This window comes from Otolemur garnettii, unplaced genomic scaffold (genome assembly GCF_000181295.1).
Source record: "Otolemur garnettii isolate 467f Iridium unplaced genomic scaffold, OtoGar3 scaffold00043, whole genome shotgun sequence".
In the NCBI taxonomy this organism is placed as follows: Eukaryota; Metazoa; Chordata; class Mammalia; order Primates; family Galagidae; genus Otolemur; species Otolemur garnettii.
The window spans coordinates 7,688,702-7,703,563 of NW_003852438.1; the positions used below are offsets into that span (position 1 = coordinate 7,688,702).

Genomic DNA, 14,862 nt, shown 5'->3' on the forward strand with positions numbered 1-14,862 from the left:
AAAAAAAAAAAGAAAGAAAGAAAGAAAGAAGCTTGAGGAAGTGAAAGGAGAGAAAGACAACTCTCACAGTGGCATTTTTTAGTGACTGGTGTGCAAACAACTAAACCAATTTTATTTCCCTCAGAGAAAGAAAACAGAAGCCAAGATGCTTATAAAGGACACTGAGATTCTCAGCAGAAAAATCAGCAGCATTAAGCCTCTGGCTTACTAGTATCACTTACTAGTATCACTCTGATGCCTCTCCCTGTGGCTAAGGAATCAGAGCTTGTTGTAACCAAGCCTGCAACCTATGCTAGTGCCAATCTTTATGGATTGAGCTATTTTTCAGGAAAATCAAGGTATAATTGCCCAAGATCAAAAGAAGATCTGACCCTTGGGAAGAGAAAGGAGCTGTTCCTTTTGTCACAGGATGATTCTCTCTGGAATAATATAAATAGCTCTTCGAAAAACCATGCCTTTGATAAGCAGAGCTGCAACTTTGACAGCTAATCTGCTGAATGCCGAACACAGCACTCAGCTTTCTACGATGGCTCAAAGGACACGGCAAGGCTGCAGATTTATTCTGCTGACTTTCCCTGATGAGCCACTCAAGTTTTTCAAAGACAAAAAGGAAGAACTCTTTCCCTCCAACCCAGGGAATTGCAAATTCCACCTGGGATCTAAAGACAGAGCTATGTTTGCTCAAAATCTGACATCATCAATGTGAACAGCAAGATTTAAAAGCTGGAATGATGGCTGGCAATTTCAGGCGCTAAGAGCAGAAGTTGGTTCAGCACTTTAATCTGCCGGCAGAATCAGCAGCCACACGGGGCACATGGTGTGCCAGACTGAGAATGAACTAATTTTACAAAATTCATTCTCATTCTCCATGTACTTTCACATGACAACTGCAGATAGTTCGGATCCTTACCAAAGCACAAACACAAAGGTAGCATATTTTCAAGGTAAAAACACAAAGCCATTGTTACAAAGAGATAAACCTCAAAGCCTTCATCTTTTCTTCATGATGTTTTCCTTCTTTAATCCTAACTTTTAAATGAAAATTTTGTGAGAGAAAATTTAAAAAGCATATCTCCTTACTATAAACTATTAATAACATTTCTCCCTTGCAATCGTATGTCATTTTTTTCAAGATGAGATTTGGAAAGAGAAAAGCTTTCTCCACATCCTTAACTCAAAAGTAACAGCTATTTGCTATGATTTAAAGGACGATCTCTGTGTGGTTAAATTGATTCAACCCTCAACAGACAACAAAAAACTAAGGCTGAGAGTTAAGACACTCACTTTCTGTTTAAAACATTTTTGGTTATCTCGTGATAAACAAAGACAAAAAAAAAAAAAACCCACTAAAATTCAGGGGTAATGAGTTTCTATTTTGATTTTTAAAAACATGTACAGAATAAGTACCTTGAAATAGTTACTGAAGCAAAAGCATTAGTAATAACAAAACAGCAAGAAAATCATAAGCAGAAAATGAGAACAATTTTTTTTCCCAAACAAAATATATAATCTTTTTCACAAAAATAAATGGAAAAAGCACAAAAATAAGTAATATTGGCAAACAATATGTGCATGTCTTAATTTTTAGATAATCAAAGGCCTGAAATTTAGCCAAATATCTACTAACCCTGGCAACTGTAATCCTTTCAAAGTGGCTTATCATTTGTTTATGAAGTCTCCATTAATATCAAAACCTTGATCTGACCAAACTCCAGCTAACAGGACTTTTCTTAAAAAACTAAAAGGAACATTGTGGTTTATTTAAGCCACTGGCATATGGTTAAAAAGCTTAAGTTTGCCCAGTTATAATCCTTTGAATAGAATGCTAAAATTTTCTTTCTTCTCTTTAGAAAGATCTTCCAGAAAGCAAGTCTTGCACCTTGTTCATAATGTACAATTTATTGGTATTTCTTTTCTTTTCTAAATGGCCGGGAGGGAAGAACTCCACAGCCACTGTGTGTGGTTAGTAATGGTGCTTTTACTTGTCATTGTACAAAGCCTGTTAAATATTTACAACACAGATAGCAATATCTAGTCCTAAACACCCAGTTGTGAGTTTGAATTTTGTTAGAAATAAATCTATGACAAGTTTTCCCACAACAAAATGCCAGAAGACTTTACTAACAGCTTCAAGAGACCCAGCGGGTCCAGAGGAGCAGTTATAAGCCATCTGGTGATTACTTATTATTATTTATACAGCACTATAGATGTACACACAGATGTGTTATGAATCCACATACAGAGAGGCCCTAACAAGGGTTTCAGACAGAATGCAATTGCTGAGCAAGTCAATCTGCATTAAAGAAACACACTAACCAGAAAGAGAGCATGCTGGTTCTTTTTTCAAACTGCTGGAAGACTATTTGATAAAAGAATAAACAATTCTACGTAATGGTAATATCATTATCAACAACCTAGCTATAATTGGTTTTGCAAGGGTGGCAAAAAAAGGATGAATGAAAAAAAGGCTCTCAGATCTGTAAGGTACTTTATGAACTCAGCAGTTTGTAAAAAAAAAGGGACTAGGAAAGAGCCCCTTTCCTAACTTAGGAAGAACTGAGATACAAAGATACAAGATTTTTTTCTTCTTCTATAAGGAATGCTCTGAGAACAGCTGCTGGATTCACATTTTAAATACTAAATTATATCCAAGGAAAACAAGAGTGAATAACTGAAAAATTTCACCTTGATTTCCTAAGTACAGCTCCAGTCAGGTTCATACAGTTTTTGGGGGGTGTGAAGAGAGGAGACTGGAACAAAGATGACTTTAATCTACTATGTCCTCAGTACATCTTAGTAACATCAAAATAAATACAACATAAAGCAACTGAAATAACCAGCCACATGTTTTTAAAGCAAGTATCAAGACTGTCAAATTTGACATTAAGAAATTTAGGGGGCTCGGCGCCTGTGGCTCAAGCGGCTAAGGTGCCAGCCACATACACCTAAAGTGGTGGGTTCAGATCCAGCCTGGGCCCGCCAAACAACAATAATGGCTGCAACCAAAAAATAGCTGGGCGTTGTGGCGGGCGCCTGTGGTCCCAGCTACTTGGGAGGCTGAGGCAGGAGACTCACTTGAGCCCAGGAGTTGGAGGTTGCTGTGAGCAGTGAAGCCATGGCACTCTACCCAGGGGCTCAGCTTGAGGCTCTGTCCCAAAAAAAAAAAAAAAAAAAAAAAAAGAAATTTAGGGCTGGGCCTGGTGGCTCAAGCCTGTAATCCTAGCACTCTGGGAAAATGAAGTGGAAAGATTGCTTCTGAGGTTCAAAACCAGATTCAAGACCAGCCTGAGCAAAAGTACAATCCTGTTTCTACAAAAAATACAAAAATTAGCCAGGCAGAGTGACACATGTCCCAGCTACTTGGAAGGAGAGGCAGAAGAGTCACTCGAGCCCAGGAGTTTGAGGATGCTGTGAGCTGTGATAATGCTGCTATACTCCAAATTGGGCGACAGAAGAGACCCTGTCTCTTACAAAAAGAAAGAAAGAAATGTATTTATGATCTATGTACAAGTGACTTAATAAAAAAAAGAAAGAAAAAAGAAAACTTGCATTTAATTCCTGCTCTTAATATCTCTACAATTTTCCAGTTTTGCCTATACAATGCTTAAGAGTGATCTATTTCTGTCATAGGGTTACATAAAATGGCAGCGTATGCAAAGTGGACTGAAGGTTATTATAAAATCAACATATTACAAAAAAGAAAAGAAGGTTAGCATTTGGCCTAATTGTGTATAATGCAGTGTATTTTCGGCTGTCTGACAGCATGCAAGCACTCTTACCAGATGGGAACTGGATGAATTATTGAGTAAAATATGAATTATTAAATAAAAATTTGAATTTTTTTAAACTCTTGGCAGGGGGCAAGGAAAGAGAGCTTATTTGTTTGCCTAAAATTGCCTTCATGTGTCGCAACATGTAAACATAGCACATACCACCACAAATGGCATTTACCTACCAGAGCTACTGCTTCCCTTACAATTCTCCAGTGATGTTTCTCTAGTATAAAGAATTAGTAATCAGCACCAACTCATTCTTCCTTGCTTTTCTTTTGTGCATATGCCAGGTAATAGGGAAACTTGCCAAAGGGATAGAATTAAAGATACAGAGTCCCATAATACCAGTATGGCCCATTTAATGGGAGGGCTGGGATAACAGGAATAATCTCTATAGATTTGTGTTATATAGGCAATAAAACATATACCTTTGCAGCATGCCAGCATTTAACCAATCATAGGAGCCATTTGTTGCCTCATATATTACAGAGAAATAGAGATTTAAGGGATAATGTTCATGGAGGCAGAGGATACGAAGCAATAAACAGCTTTGGAGGTTGGTTAAATGCCAAGTGACGCCAGGACTACAGCACCATAAACATTATTCCTATTATATGACAAGATAAGGAGGTACAAGAAGCTGCCCTCAATCCCATCATAACTAGGGCTCCATTGCTATTCTTAGCCTTACAAAGGAAAAGCAGGCCTGGAAGGTCTATGAGTTAGTTATGTGTTTTATGTTTCAGTTAAAAGGATACGAAGATTATCTCTGCAAGAAGGCTGTCCAGCTTTAAAAAAAAAAAAAAGATACAAAGAGAATTTCACCCTGTACCTAAATGTCCTCTGGGAGAAGAAAAGAAGACCTGATACTAGATATCTTCAGGGAAAAAAGCAACAGCCTCTTAGGACAGAAAAATAATCAAAGGATTCTTCCTTAAAAGGACAGGGTAGTATGATAGAAACCTTCCTTGATGGCTAAAGATGGGGTGATACTAACTGTCCATGAGTAGTTCCTCCTTAGAGGAAATGTATTCTTATTCCTAAGGAAATAGATATTTTAAGCTGATATAATTGGCTCCTGCTCAAAGACTTAATTATGGTAAACAAGAAGAATGACTAAATCAGCACAACTTGCACTGCAAACCAGTGTTACATGCCTGAGAGAAAGGAATAAGAACATAGAATTTGCTGATTCCTGGTAATAAAAATTGGGCAAAAAAGCATCCAAGAGGTAAGTTACCTACACGAAATAAAACCTCATATCCAAGATTACTGACATAGTATTTATTCCTGCTTCCACATAATATGGAACAACTTTATCATGTACATGCAATTAAATGTCCCCCCAAATATTAAAAATTTACAAGACTTCCTGGATTCAGCACCAAACTATATTTCTATAATTTTAACAAATAACACAGAGGCAAACCCATTTCATGGTCATAATATATATATATATATATTTTGAGACAGAGTCTCAAGCTATCCCCCTGGGTAGAGTGCTGTGGTATCCCAGCTCACAGCAACCTCCAACTCCTGGGCTCAAGCGAGTCTCTTGCCTCAGCCTCCCAAGTATCTGGGAGAACGGGCACCCGCCACAATGCCTGGCTATTTTTTGGTTGCAGCTGTCATCGCTGTTTTTGGCGGGCCTGGGCTGGATTCGAACCCGCCACCTTAGGTGTATGCGGCTGGCGCCTTAGCCACTTGAGCCACAGGCGCGGAGCTGGTCATAATATTTTTAAATAGATGGTATCTTATAAACATTTCAAAACTCAAACAACTCCAATTCAACCAGTCCTCTGCTAATGGGGTGGGTATCTGGGGGCACTGTTGCCTTAACAACACTAACTCCATTCTCAGGAGGCAACTCTATTAACTACTCCTGATACCACATTCCATAGAGGTATTAGCAAGAATATTGCTCTCCCTGAGTTCCTCTTCATGGGGTTGATGAGGCCTCAAGAGAAACGAAGAGTATCCACATGAGTACAGGACGAAGAGGGCTAAAAAACTCTATCACCTGTCTTTTCAGATAAGAACGCAGACAGCACAACCTTTAGCAGCCCTTTTTTCCTTGTTGTTGATTAAAAAAAGTACATGCAGCATATTTAGAACTCAGCTGTGTCACATCAGACTTACTGTTGGGAAGTGGATCATGAACAGAATCCAAAAATAACAGCCATTAAAGACCTAGCAACCAAAACATGTTTACGTATCCATTGAAAGCCTGGTGGTTTTGATTATATGGTAGAGAGTATAATCCACTAGTCTATTTTAGGTGAATTTTCCTTTCACCTTCCCTTACTATTAGGGCATAGGATGATATCTGAGTTTAGGGATGTAAGGGGTAAAGTCTGGGCTGGGAACAGATAATGAAATAATGCAAGATTCCTACAGTTTGTTTGTTTGTTTGCTTTTAAAAATCAGTCTCCTAAATTATAATTGCTTTCATTCCTTCTTCCTCTACCTGGTAGAAGCTACTAATTTTTGAGACTTCTATGGTAGTAGGTTCTAAACTATGTCCTGCAAAAATTATCATGTCTTTATTACCCCTCTTGGTTTTTTTTTTTAACACTGTCTTTTGGTTATTCTACCATTTATGGATTAAAGAAGCTGAATTAATGACAAAAGCTTGAAGGCCTCAAGGTGGCTCCAGAATGAAACTATTCTCAAGAGATACAAGGAAATTAGATGACAGGCCAAGGGCAGTTCACTTTACCAAATTTATCTTCTTTGCCAGATATTCACTATTTCATGTAACATAAAGTAACATGTAACACAGATCCACTCAAGTTGTTATAGATATTGGGAGAAACTTGGAAGGATACTAAATATAACTTAAGAAGTATAATCCGGCTTGGCACCTGTGGCTCAAGTGGCTAAGGTTCTAGCCACATACACCTAAGGTGGTGGGCTCGAATCCAGCCTGGGCCCACCAAACAACAATGATGGCTGCAACCAAAAAATAGCTGGGTGTTGTGGCGAGCACCTGTGGTCCCAGCTACTTGAGAGGCTAAGGGAGGAAACTCGCTTGAGCCCAGGAGTTGGAGGTTGCTGTGAGCTGTGATGCCACGGGACTCTACCCAGGGGGACAGCTTGAGGCTCTGTCTCAAAAAAAAAAAAAAAAAAAAGAAGTATAATCCCACCTGACCATAAGTTCTGACATGCAAAGGAGGTGAAGGGATGAAGCTTCTTTCAAAGTCTTAAATTATAGCTTTCTATCCTTTTACTTTGACACAAATAACTTGAATTCCAAAGAAGGTAGCAATGCTCCACATGCAATTTCCCACTGAGGGAAAAATTTTTTTAGAACCTAAATCAGAGATTATAAAGAATCCTAATAGCCAAAGTAACAACAAACAATTCAAAAATGGAAGGAAGAAATAGGGGAAAGAAACAGCTTATGGTAAACATAACTCAATCATACAGGAAGGATCCAAAGTAAAAAATTCCTACTGTCTTCCTACCTCGAGTCCCCTGCCCAACCATTAAAAAGGTAAAACAAAAAGAAACAAACACAAATTTCACAAATCTGTGAAATCTCACAGTTTCAGTGAATACTACTCTTTTCTGATGAGACAGTCTAATGAGATGCTACTTGTATTTTTCTTCCTTAGAGAGTTTAAGAGAGGTTTTCCTTGTGTATTCCTTATTGCTATCATCCATTTTTATTTCTTTGAGAAGTCCTTGTATGGTTTTAAGCATACAACATATAAGAGTGGTACAGGAGTTAAGTACTTTAAATAATAAGTGAAGAAAAATAATGGTAAGTATGAGCGAAATAAACCTTTTCTCCCCTAATGCACATTTTTCAAGAAAAGGTGAAGAAGTAGAAAGGGTAGCAGGGTTCAGTTATGGGAGTCACAGTAAACAGTGTAATTGCATTCACACACAAACTTTAGATATGGACTTTAATAAAGCTGTCTGGAATGTGAAACAAATTTATCCTACTTTCCCAAATCGCTTCTATTGTAAAAGAAATAAAATATAAGCCATGTGGGGAAACATGCAGCCAATAATAAAGTTGGAAACTTTGACAAGTAGGGAAATACACCCTAGGATGCTGAATACTACAGAATACAAGGACTTTATTGGTATTTTCTGAAATCTTCAGCTTTTACTGGAATTTGGAATCTTCCTTCTATCCATTCCTTATCACCACTCCCATCTAATCTACCTCTCAAATTCTTAGGAATCTCTGAAATTCAGCTCTTTTTTGTCTAAGTATTTACAATGTTTAATAGAATTAGTCTGCAAGCTCACATACCAGCAGTGTCACTAGACAGTCACATGACATATTCCTAACTGAACTGAAACTCAATCCTTTGGGTTCTGTAAAATGAATTAATGGGCTGGTTGAGGTGACTATAGTTCTAGGACTTTGGGAGGCTGAGGCAAGAGGATTGCTTGAGACCAGAAGTTTGAGACCAGCCTGGGCAAATAGTGAGACCCTGTCTTCACAAAAATAATATTGAAATAAATAAATAAATAAAATGAATTAATGAAGGCAGATAAAACTTCCTTTGTATTCCTTTCTTCATCCTTTTTGGAACATGGCAATAGGGAAGGGTCTAGGAAGAGTTAAGAAGGTGAAAAATGAAAAACATAAGGCGATTTCAACAAAATTACTTTATTTAAAAAGCATATGATGAAATACATATGACACATAGTGTACACAAATAAATGTGATACAATTATATGGCAGCTGACACACAGAACAATGCATTTCATAGTTTCAGACTGGGAAAATGTTTATATGATGCTGTGAGAGATCTTGGGTTCTGTATTGGATTTGTCTTTCAAAGATAGATATCTGCCTGAGCTGCTAACAATGATTTTCTGGATCAACAGTCAAAAAGACTGTTTTTTTTTTCCTGTTTAAAATATCTTAAATAGAGTCTGGCAAATTGGGGTTCAGAATAAGTGGGTACATTCTCAGCTGCTTCTCCAGATATGTTAAGTAGACTTTTATATCCAGGCAAGTTGAAGATAAGATATTTCTAAACTTGCTTTATATTTAGATGGATAGCTTTAGAAAGGAAGAGAGAGCAACATGTATTCTTCAACACTGTCTGTTGGGAAACAAACACCAGTGGAATAACAATATGGAAGAGAGCAAGGCAGATTTCATTACGGTAGAGTGCCTACACTTCCTCATAACTTGGATTTACACACTGCAAATCCTCTGATCTGATTACCTCCAGTGATCACGTAAAATACCGGCTTTAAACTCTTTGCCTTAGTGATAAAACAGCCACTTTGATTCACAACGAGACATTCACAATAAAGTATATTGTAAACGTACCTGTCCACAGCCCGGGGCATTGCACACAAACGGTCTGTCGTCTCCCATATTTCATACAGCAGAGCGGAGCTGAGGAGGGGGAAGAGGGGGGAAAAGTTATGTTAAATACGCTGGAACAAAAAAAAAAAAAAAAGTGCTTCAAAAATACCAAGCCTAAAAACAGGTGTTCCAAGAATGCCATCTATCAAAGCTGTAAACACAGGCTACTTTGGGGAGACCCGTTAGACAGGTGGCATATGATCTATTGAGCCTCAACTGAAACTTTTAATTAGAAAAAATTTAGATTTAAACCGTAAAGGAATTTCAAACCTTTGCTAGATTTTCCCTCTTTCTGCTACAGTATATAACACACTACTCCAATCTGCTGAATTACAATCAGTGCAGTTCCCTATGTCAATAAATTCACGGAACGCTCGATGCGGAAGCCATATTTCTGAACTAGAGAAGACCAAAATTTGTCATTTAATTAATTAAGGGATTATAGGAGGGGTGCTCCATTTTACAGGGCCATAATCTGGCTCCCTGGTGTATAAACTATGAGACCGCTGGCAAGGGCCGTTTATCCCAGATTATTGCCAAAGAAAACAAAGCACCCATCCTATTGGGCTACACGGGAAATGATTTTCATTAATAAAAAAATAAAAATAAAAACCTTTTTTCCCCACTGGGAGCTTCCTTCTCCCCCCACCAACAGTCTATGGCAAATGGAGAAATATCGGTGCCCTTCCCCCTTCTGATTCTATTTATGGCTAGGTTTTTAAAAGCTGCAATAAAACAAATGTCGACTCTTTGGGGGTTTACTGGGTGAATATGTTCCGGCTGTTTGTGCTGCTCTCGGCCAGAGTTCTTGGGCTGCTCTGTTGCAGCCAACAGATGTGTGCTGCTGCAGGGGATAAAAGAAATGGCACTAAAAGGCATTACCGTCCATCCCGTCTATTTCTCTGAAGACTTCAGCAGGGTTTATACTGTTTTTTTTTTTTAATTATTGAAGCTAAATTCTCAAAATGAGGACTGAAATTCTTTGTCAAGGAAAAATAATCCCAACCTCAACGTGTGGAGGAAATTTCTCATATTCTAACTAGGAATGAAAATAAAGGTGGAGAGGAGAAGGATTAGAAATGCAAATCATAGTCAAAATATTGCTAAAAGATAAACAATATTTTGGAAGGGTGGAAGAGAGAAATGGGGAGGGGAGTAAAAACAGCCTTACAGAATAAACACCTAAAGGACATTTTCAAACATCCTTCCAAAAAGTATAAAAAGAATATGAACAAGGAAAGATGAGAGAGGAACTATGATTTGAGTATGTCTGGAAACGACTCCAGAACTGACTCTAGAAATTTTTATCTTGAAGATAACCCAAAATGTCAGGACAATCTCAGTCAGGCCTACTTAAAAATAAAATGTTAACATGCTAGACTGAATCTGGTTATTGGAAAACCATGATTAAAACTCAGAGGGTAGCTAGGTAACATCTCTCTTACTCTCTTAAGGCTCACACTGGGGTTGGAAAACTAGTATTTCTGGTTGTCTAATCAATAATTTCACAAAATTGGTGTTTAAAAATGTGAGGAGCCCCACAAAATAGAAGGGGCTTCTTGGTCATCTTTCAGTGTGATAGGAACACAGTCTAACTATGAAAGAAACTGATGCTGCAGCACTGCTGTAAAGGAAGAGAGCCTGTATGTACATATATGTACACAGATTTATATCACATTTAGCCAGGATAAATTGCTTCAATAAATTCTGTTCCTAGGAGAGGCCAGCTCAAGCTGATAACTGGGTATTGGGAAATGAGAGCTTCATTCTTCTTCACACAGCCTCAGGACAAGGGGGTTTTCTGCTTTGTTTGTTTTAAATACATAATGACTTTTTTAGCACTCTCTGGAACTACAATACAGTGCAAAAATATATATGCAAGTAAACAAAAGTAAATACATGCAAAGACCAAGGACATATGGATGAAAGCTCAGAACAAGCCTGGAAAGCAATTCATCTCTGGAAAAATTCTTAACTGCTTTGCTAGAGGTAATTTCACTTCCTAGTCTCAGAATCTGCTTTTCTAATATAATTACAAAATGCGAATTTTATTTCAACAAGGTTCCCTAACATATTTTCAACCAGGAAGTAAACTACAAGGGCTAGAGTAAGCATAACACAAGGACTAGGCAGGATTCCTTGCTTTTATCTTAATTCTGTTATTTGGGGCTAACTCTTCTCATTTTTCTACTGATTTAGAGGCAGGAAAGGGTATACTGGCTGAGAAGTGGGGCAGCCCCGGTATAGGAAGTGAGTAAATAAATTCTGGAATGGTTTCCCTCAAACCACAAAATTCAAAATTTAACTTGGCTTTTCACAATCACATCACAATATAAAGCTTCCAAATTGTATTTAATGGTACCTTTACTGGGAAATAGAAATGAAAAATCATGACTTTCTAAAAGAAAAACAAAATAAATTGGTGAGAAAAAGTACTAAAATCTAACAGAGGTAAGCATTTTCACTGCTCTTAAATATACAACTGACAGCCAGTAACTAGAATTTCCTGCTTCCTTCCCAATTTGCTGGCCTTTGTTTCACCATTTTCACCAAAGGGAAATCACAATGGGAGGAAGAAGGATCTCTTTCTTACATACCCACAATTATTTTTAAATCATTCCCTCAATCTCTTATCTCTTGTCATTTCTATCATTCTTGCTTTAAAATTGTTTCACTTTAAATTGTTCTTTTTTTTAAAAAAGTTTAAATATTGTTGACTACCCTAAAAAAAAGAAATCTAAATATTGTGCTGTCACCTAATAGTCACAAAGTGAGGGTACATCTGCAACTTGGACTCACTTAACAAACACAAATAATGTAACCTAATCATCCATACCTTCATACTAATCTGAAGAAAAAACTTTAAATATTTAACAACACTAAGAATGATCTATGTCTCCTTATTTAAGACAAAATAACATCTTTTTTGGAAAAATTTCCCCTTCATTCCCAGTCTGCTTCATCAATTGTTACATATAAAGAATGCCATTGCTTATTTCTTTCCGACCCCTGAAATAAATCTCTAATTATCAGCGAGGTCAACTGATGGAAAAACAAAAAGGAACACATTTCTGTAGTATAAACAGACTGAGACAAAAAGTTAAATCTTGAGTGTTGAGTAACAATGTTGGAATTTAACTCATAGCTCATTGGTAACTATATCGCTTGACAAGCGGATCGTGTGTCTGGGAATGGTGCTCAGTGTCTATTTCCTCCATCTATTCTTCAGGATGAAGCATAAGCATTTTATAGAGCTAAACAATAAATGACGGGAGATGGATACACACATTAAGAAGACTGTCAAGAGGAGGTTGGATGCCTTCAGTAAGGATCTTAGAACAGGAAAACAAAGATGCATAAAAAGGGAACACTTTGTAGAAAAGATTCAGACTCACCAGAATGCATAAATGGTAAAAATCAGTATTTGCTCAAAAAAGAAAGTCATCTAGGCACTGGGAGATAAGTGAAGAGAACCCAAGGTTTATAGAATGATTTTTAATAATTGAGATAATTAAAAAAAAAACAAAACTATGCTAGTTTTACAGAGCCAGAGGTAATTCCTAAAATGGTCAATATGTAAGAAAATAGATTCTCGGGTGGCGCTTGTGGCTCAGTGAATAAGGCGCTGGCCCCACATACGAAGGGTCGCAGGTTTGAACCTGGCCCTGGCCAAACTGCAACAACAACAACAAAAAAATAGCCCAGCGTTGTGGCCGGTGCCTGTAGTCCCAGGTACTTGGGAGGCTCAGGCAAGAGAATTGCTTAAGCCCAAGAGTTAGAGGTTGCTGTGAGCTGTGATGGCACAGCACTGTACTAAGGACGACAAAAGGAGACTCCGTCCCTAAAAATAAAATAAAATAAATGTTGATTACTTTAAGGGAGGCGCCTGTGGCTCAGTGGGTAGGGTGCTGACCCCATATACCAAGTGTTGCAGGTTTGATCCCACCCCAGCCAAACTGCAACAAAAAATAGCCAGGCCTTGTGGTGGGGGCCTGTAGTCCCAGGTACTTGGGAGGCTGAAGCAAGAGAACTGCCTAAGCCCAGGAGTTGGAGGTTGCTGTGAGCTGTGACACTACAGCATTCTACTGGGGACAATAAAGTGAAACTCTGTCTCTTAAAGAAAGAAAGAAAGTAGATTCTCTCTCTCTGTATTTATAGATCTACTTCTTCCTTTTTTTCCTGAGGGAGAGTCTCGCTCTGTTACCCAGGCTAGGGTGCGGTGGCATCATCACAGCTTATTGCAATTTCAAACTCGTTGACTCAAGCCATCCTCCTGCCACAGCCTTCCCAGTAGCTGGGAATACAGGCGTGCACCACCATGCTTGGCTAATTTTTTCTATTTGTAGTAGAAATGGGTTTCACTCTTGCTCAGATGGGTCTCAATCTCCTGACCTCAAACAATTCTCTTGCTTTAGCCTCCCAAAGTACTAAGATTATAGGTGTGAGCCACTGCATTTACCCAGCCTATTTCTTTTTTAATGAATGAAGATAGTCTGTCACTGAGGGTTACAAGAGTCAATTCTCTGAACCTCATTATAATGTGATCATTTCTCTACTGACCACCTAATGCTAATAAGATGGCTTGGCTTGGCATGTGGCTCATGATATAATCTCAGCACTGTGAGAGGCTAAGGAAGCATGGTCGCTTGAGTCTAGGAGTTCAAGACTGGACTGGACAACATAGTGAGATCTTATCTCTAGAAGAAATTTTCTTTAAAAGTAGCCAGGTATGGTGGGTGCCACAAACCTGTAGTCTTAGCTACTCAGAAGGTCAAGGTGGAAGGATGATTTGCACAAGGAGTTTGAGGATGCAGTAAGCTGTAAGACCCTATCTCTAAAATAAAAAATAAGAATAATAGGGCGGCGCCTGTGGCTCAAAGGAGTAGGGCCACTGGCCCCATGTATCGGAGGTGGTGAGTTCAAACCTGGCCCTGGCCAAAAACTGCAAAATAATAATAATAATAATAATAATGCCGGGTATGGTGGCTTATGCCTGTAATTCCAGCAAACTGGGAGACCGAGGTGGGTGGATTGCTTGAGCTCACAGGTTTGAGATTAGCCTGAACCAGAGAAAGACCCCATCTCTAAAAATAGCCAGGTGTTGTGGTGGGCGCCTGTAGTCCCAGCTACTTGGGAGGCTGAGGCAAGAGAACTGCTTGAGCCCAAGAGTTTGAGGTTGCTGTGAGCTATGATGCCACTGCACTCTAATGAGGGCAATAAAGTGAGACTCTTGTCTCAAAAAAAAAAAAAAGAATAAATAAGAATAAGATAAAATAAGCTAAGGGCAGCACCTGTGGCTCAAAGAGGTAGGGTGCCGGCCCTATATGCCAGAGGTGGCAGGTTCAAACCCAGCCCCAGCCAAAAACTGCAAAAACAAACAAACAAAATAATAATAATAAGCTAAGTAAGAAATGAAAGCCATGTACAAACATATCCAGATGCCTAATCACAAAACCCAGACTTGGTAGGTACAAAAAATGAGAAGGGACTAAGCATGATGGCTTACACTTATAATCCTCTTGGAGGCTGAGGTGGGTGGATTGCCTGAGCTCAGGAGTTTGAGACCACCCCGAGAAAGAGTGAGAACCCATCTCTACTAAAAATAGAAATATTAGCCAGGCATCATGGCAGGTACCTGTAGTCCCAGTTACTTGGGAGGCTAAGGCAAGAGTATTGCTTGAACCCAAGGAGTTTGTGGCTGCTGTGACACCATGGCAATCTACTGCCCCCCCCCCAAAAAAAAAA

The 14,862-nt window shown here is 38.6% G+C and overlaps 1 protein-coding gene across 1 annotated transcript in view; it reads right to left on the reverse strand.

Moving 5' to 3' along the window:
• The window catches only part of ATF7 (activating transcription factor 7), a 115,414-nt gene that overhangs the window by 76,963 nt on the left and 23,589 nt on the right, over nt 1–14,862 (reverse strand). The window contains exon 2 of the mRNA XM_003790435.3: nt 9,079–9,147. Within this exon, the coding sequence (XP_003790483.1) occupies nt 9,079–9,126 (48 nt within the window). The 5' untranslated portion in view covers nt 9,127–9,147. The remainder of the gene's footprint in view (nt 1–9,078; nt 9,148–14,862) is intronic.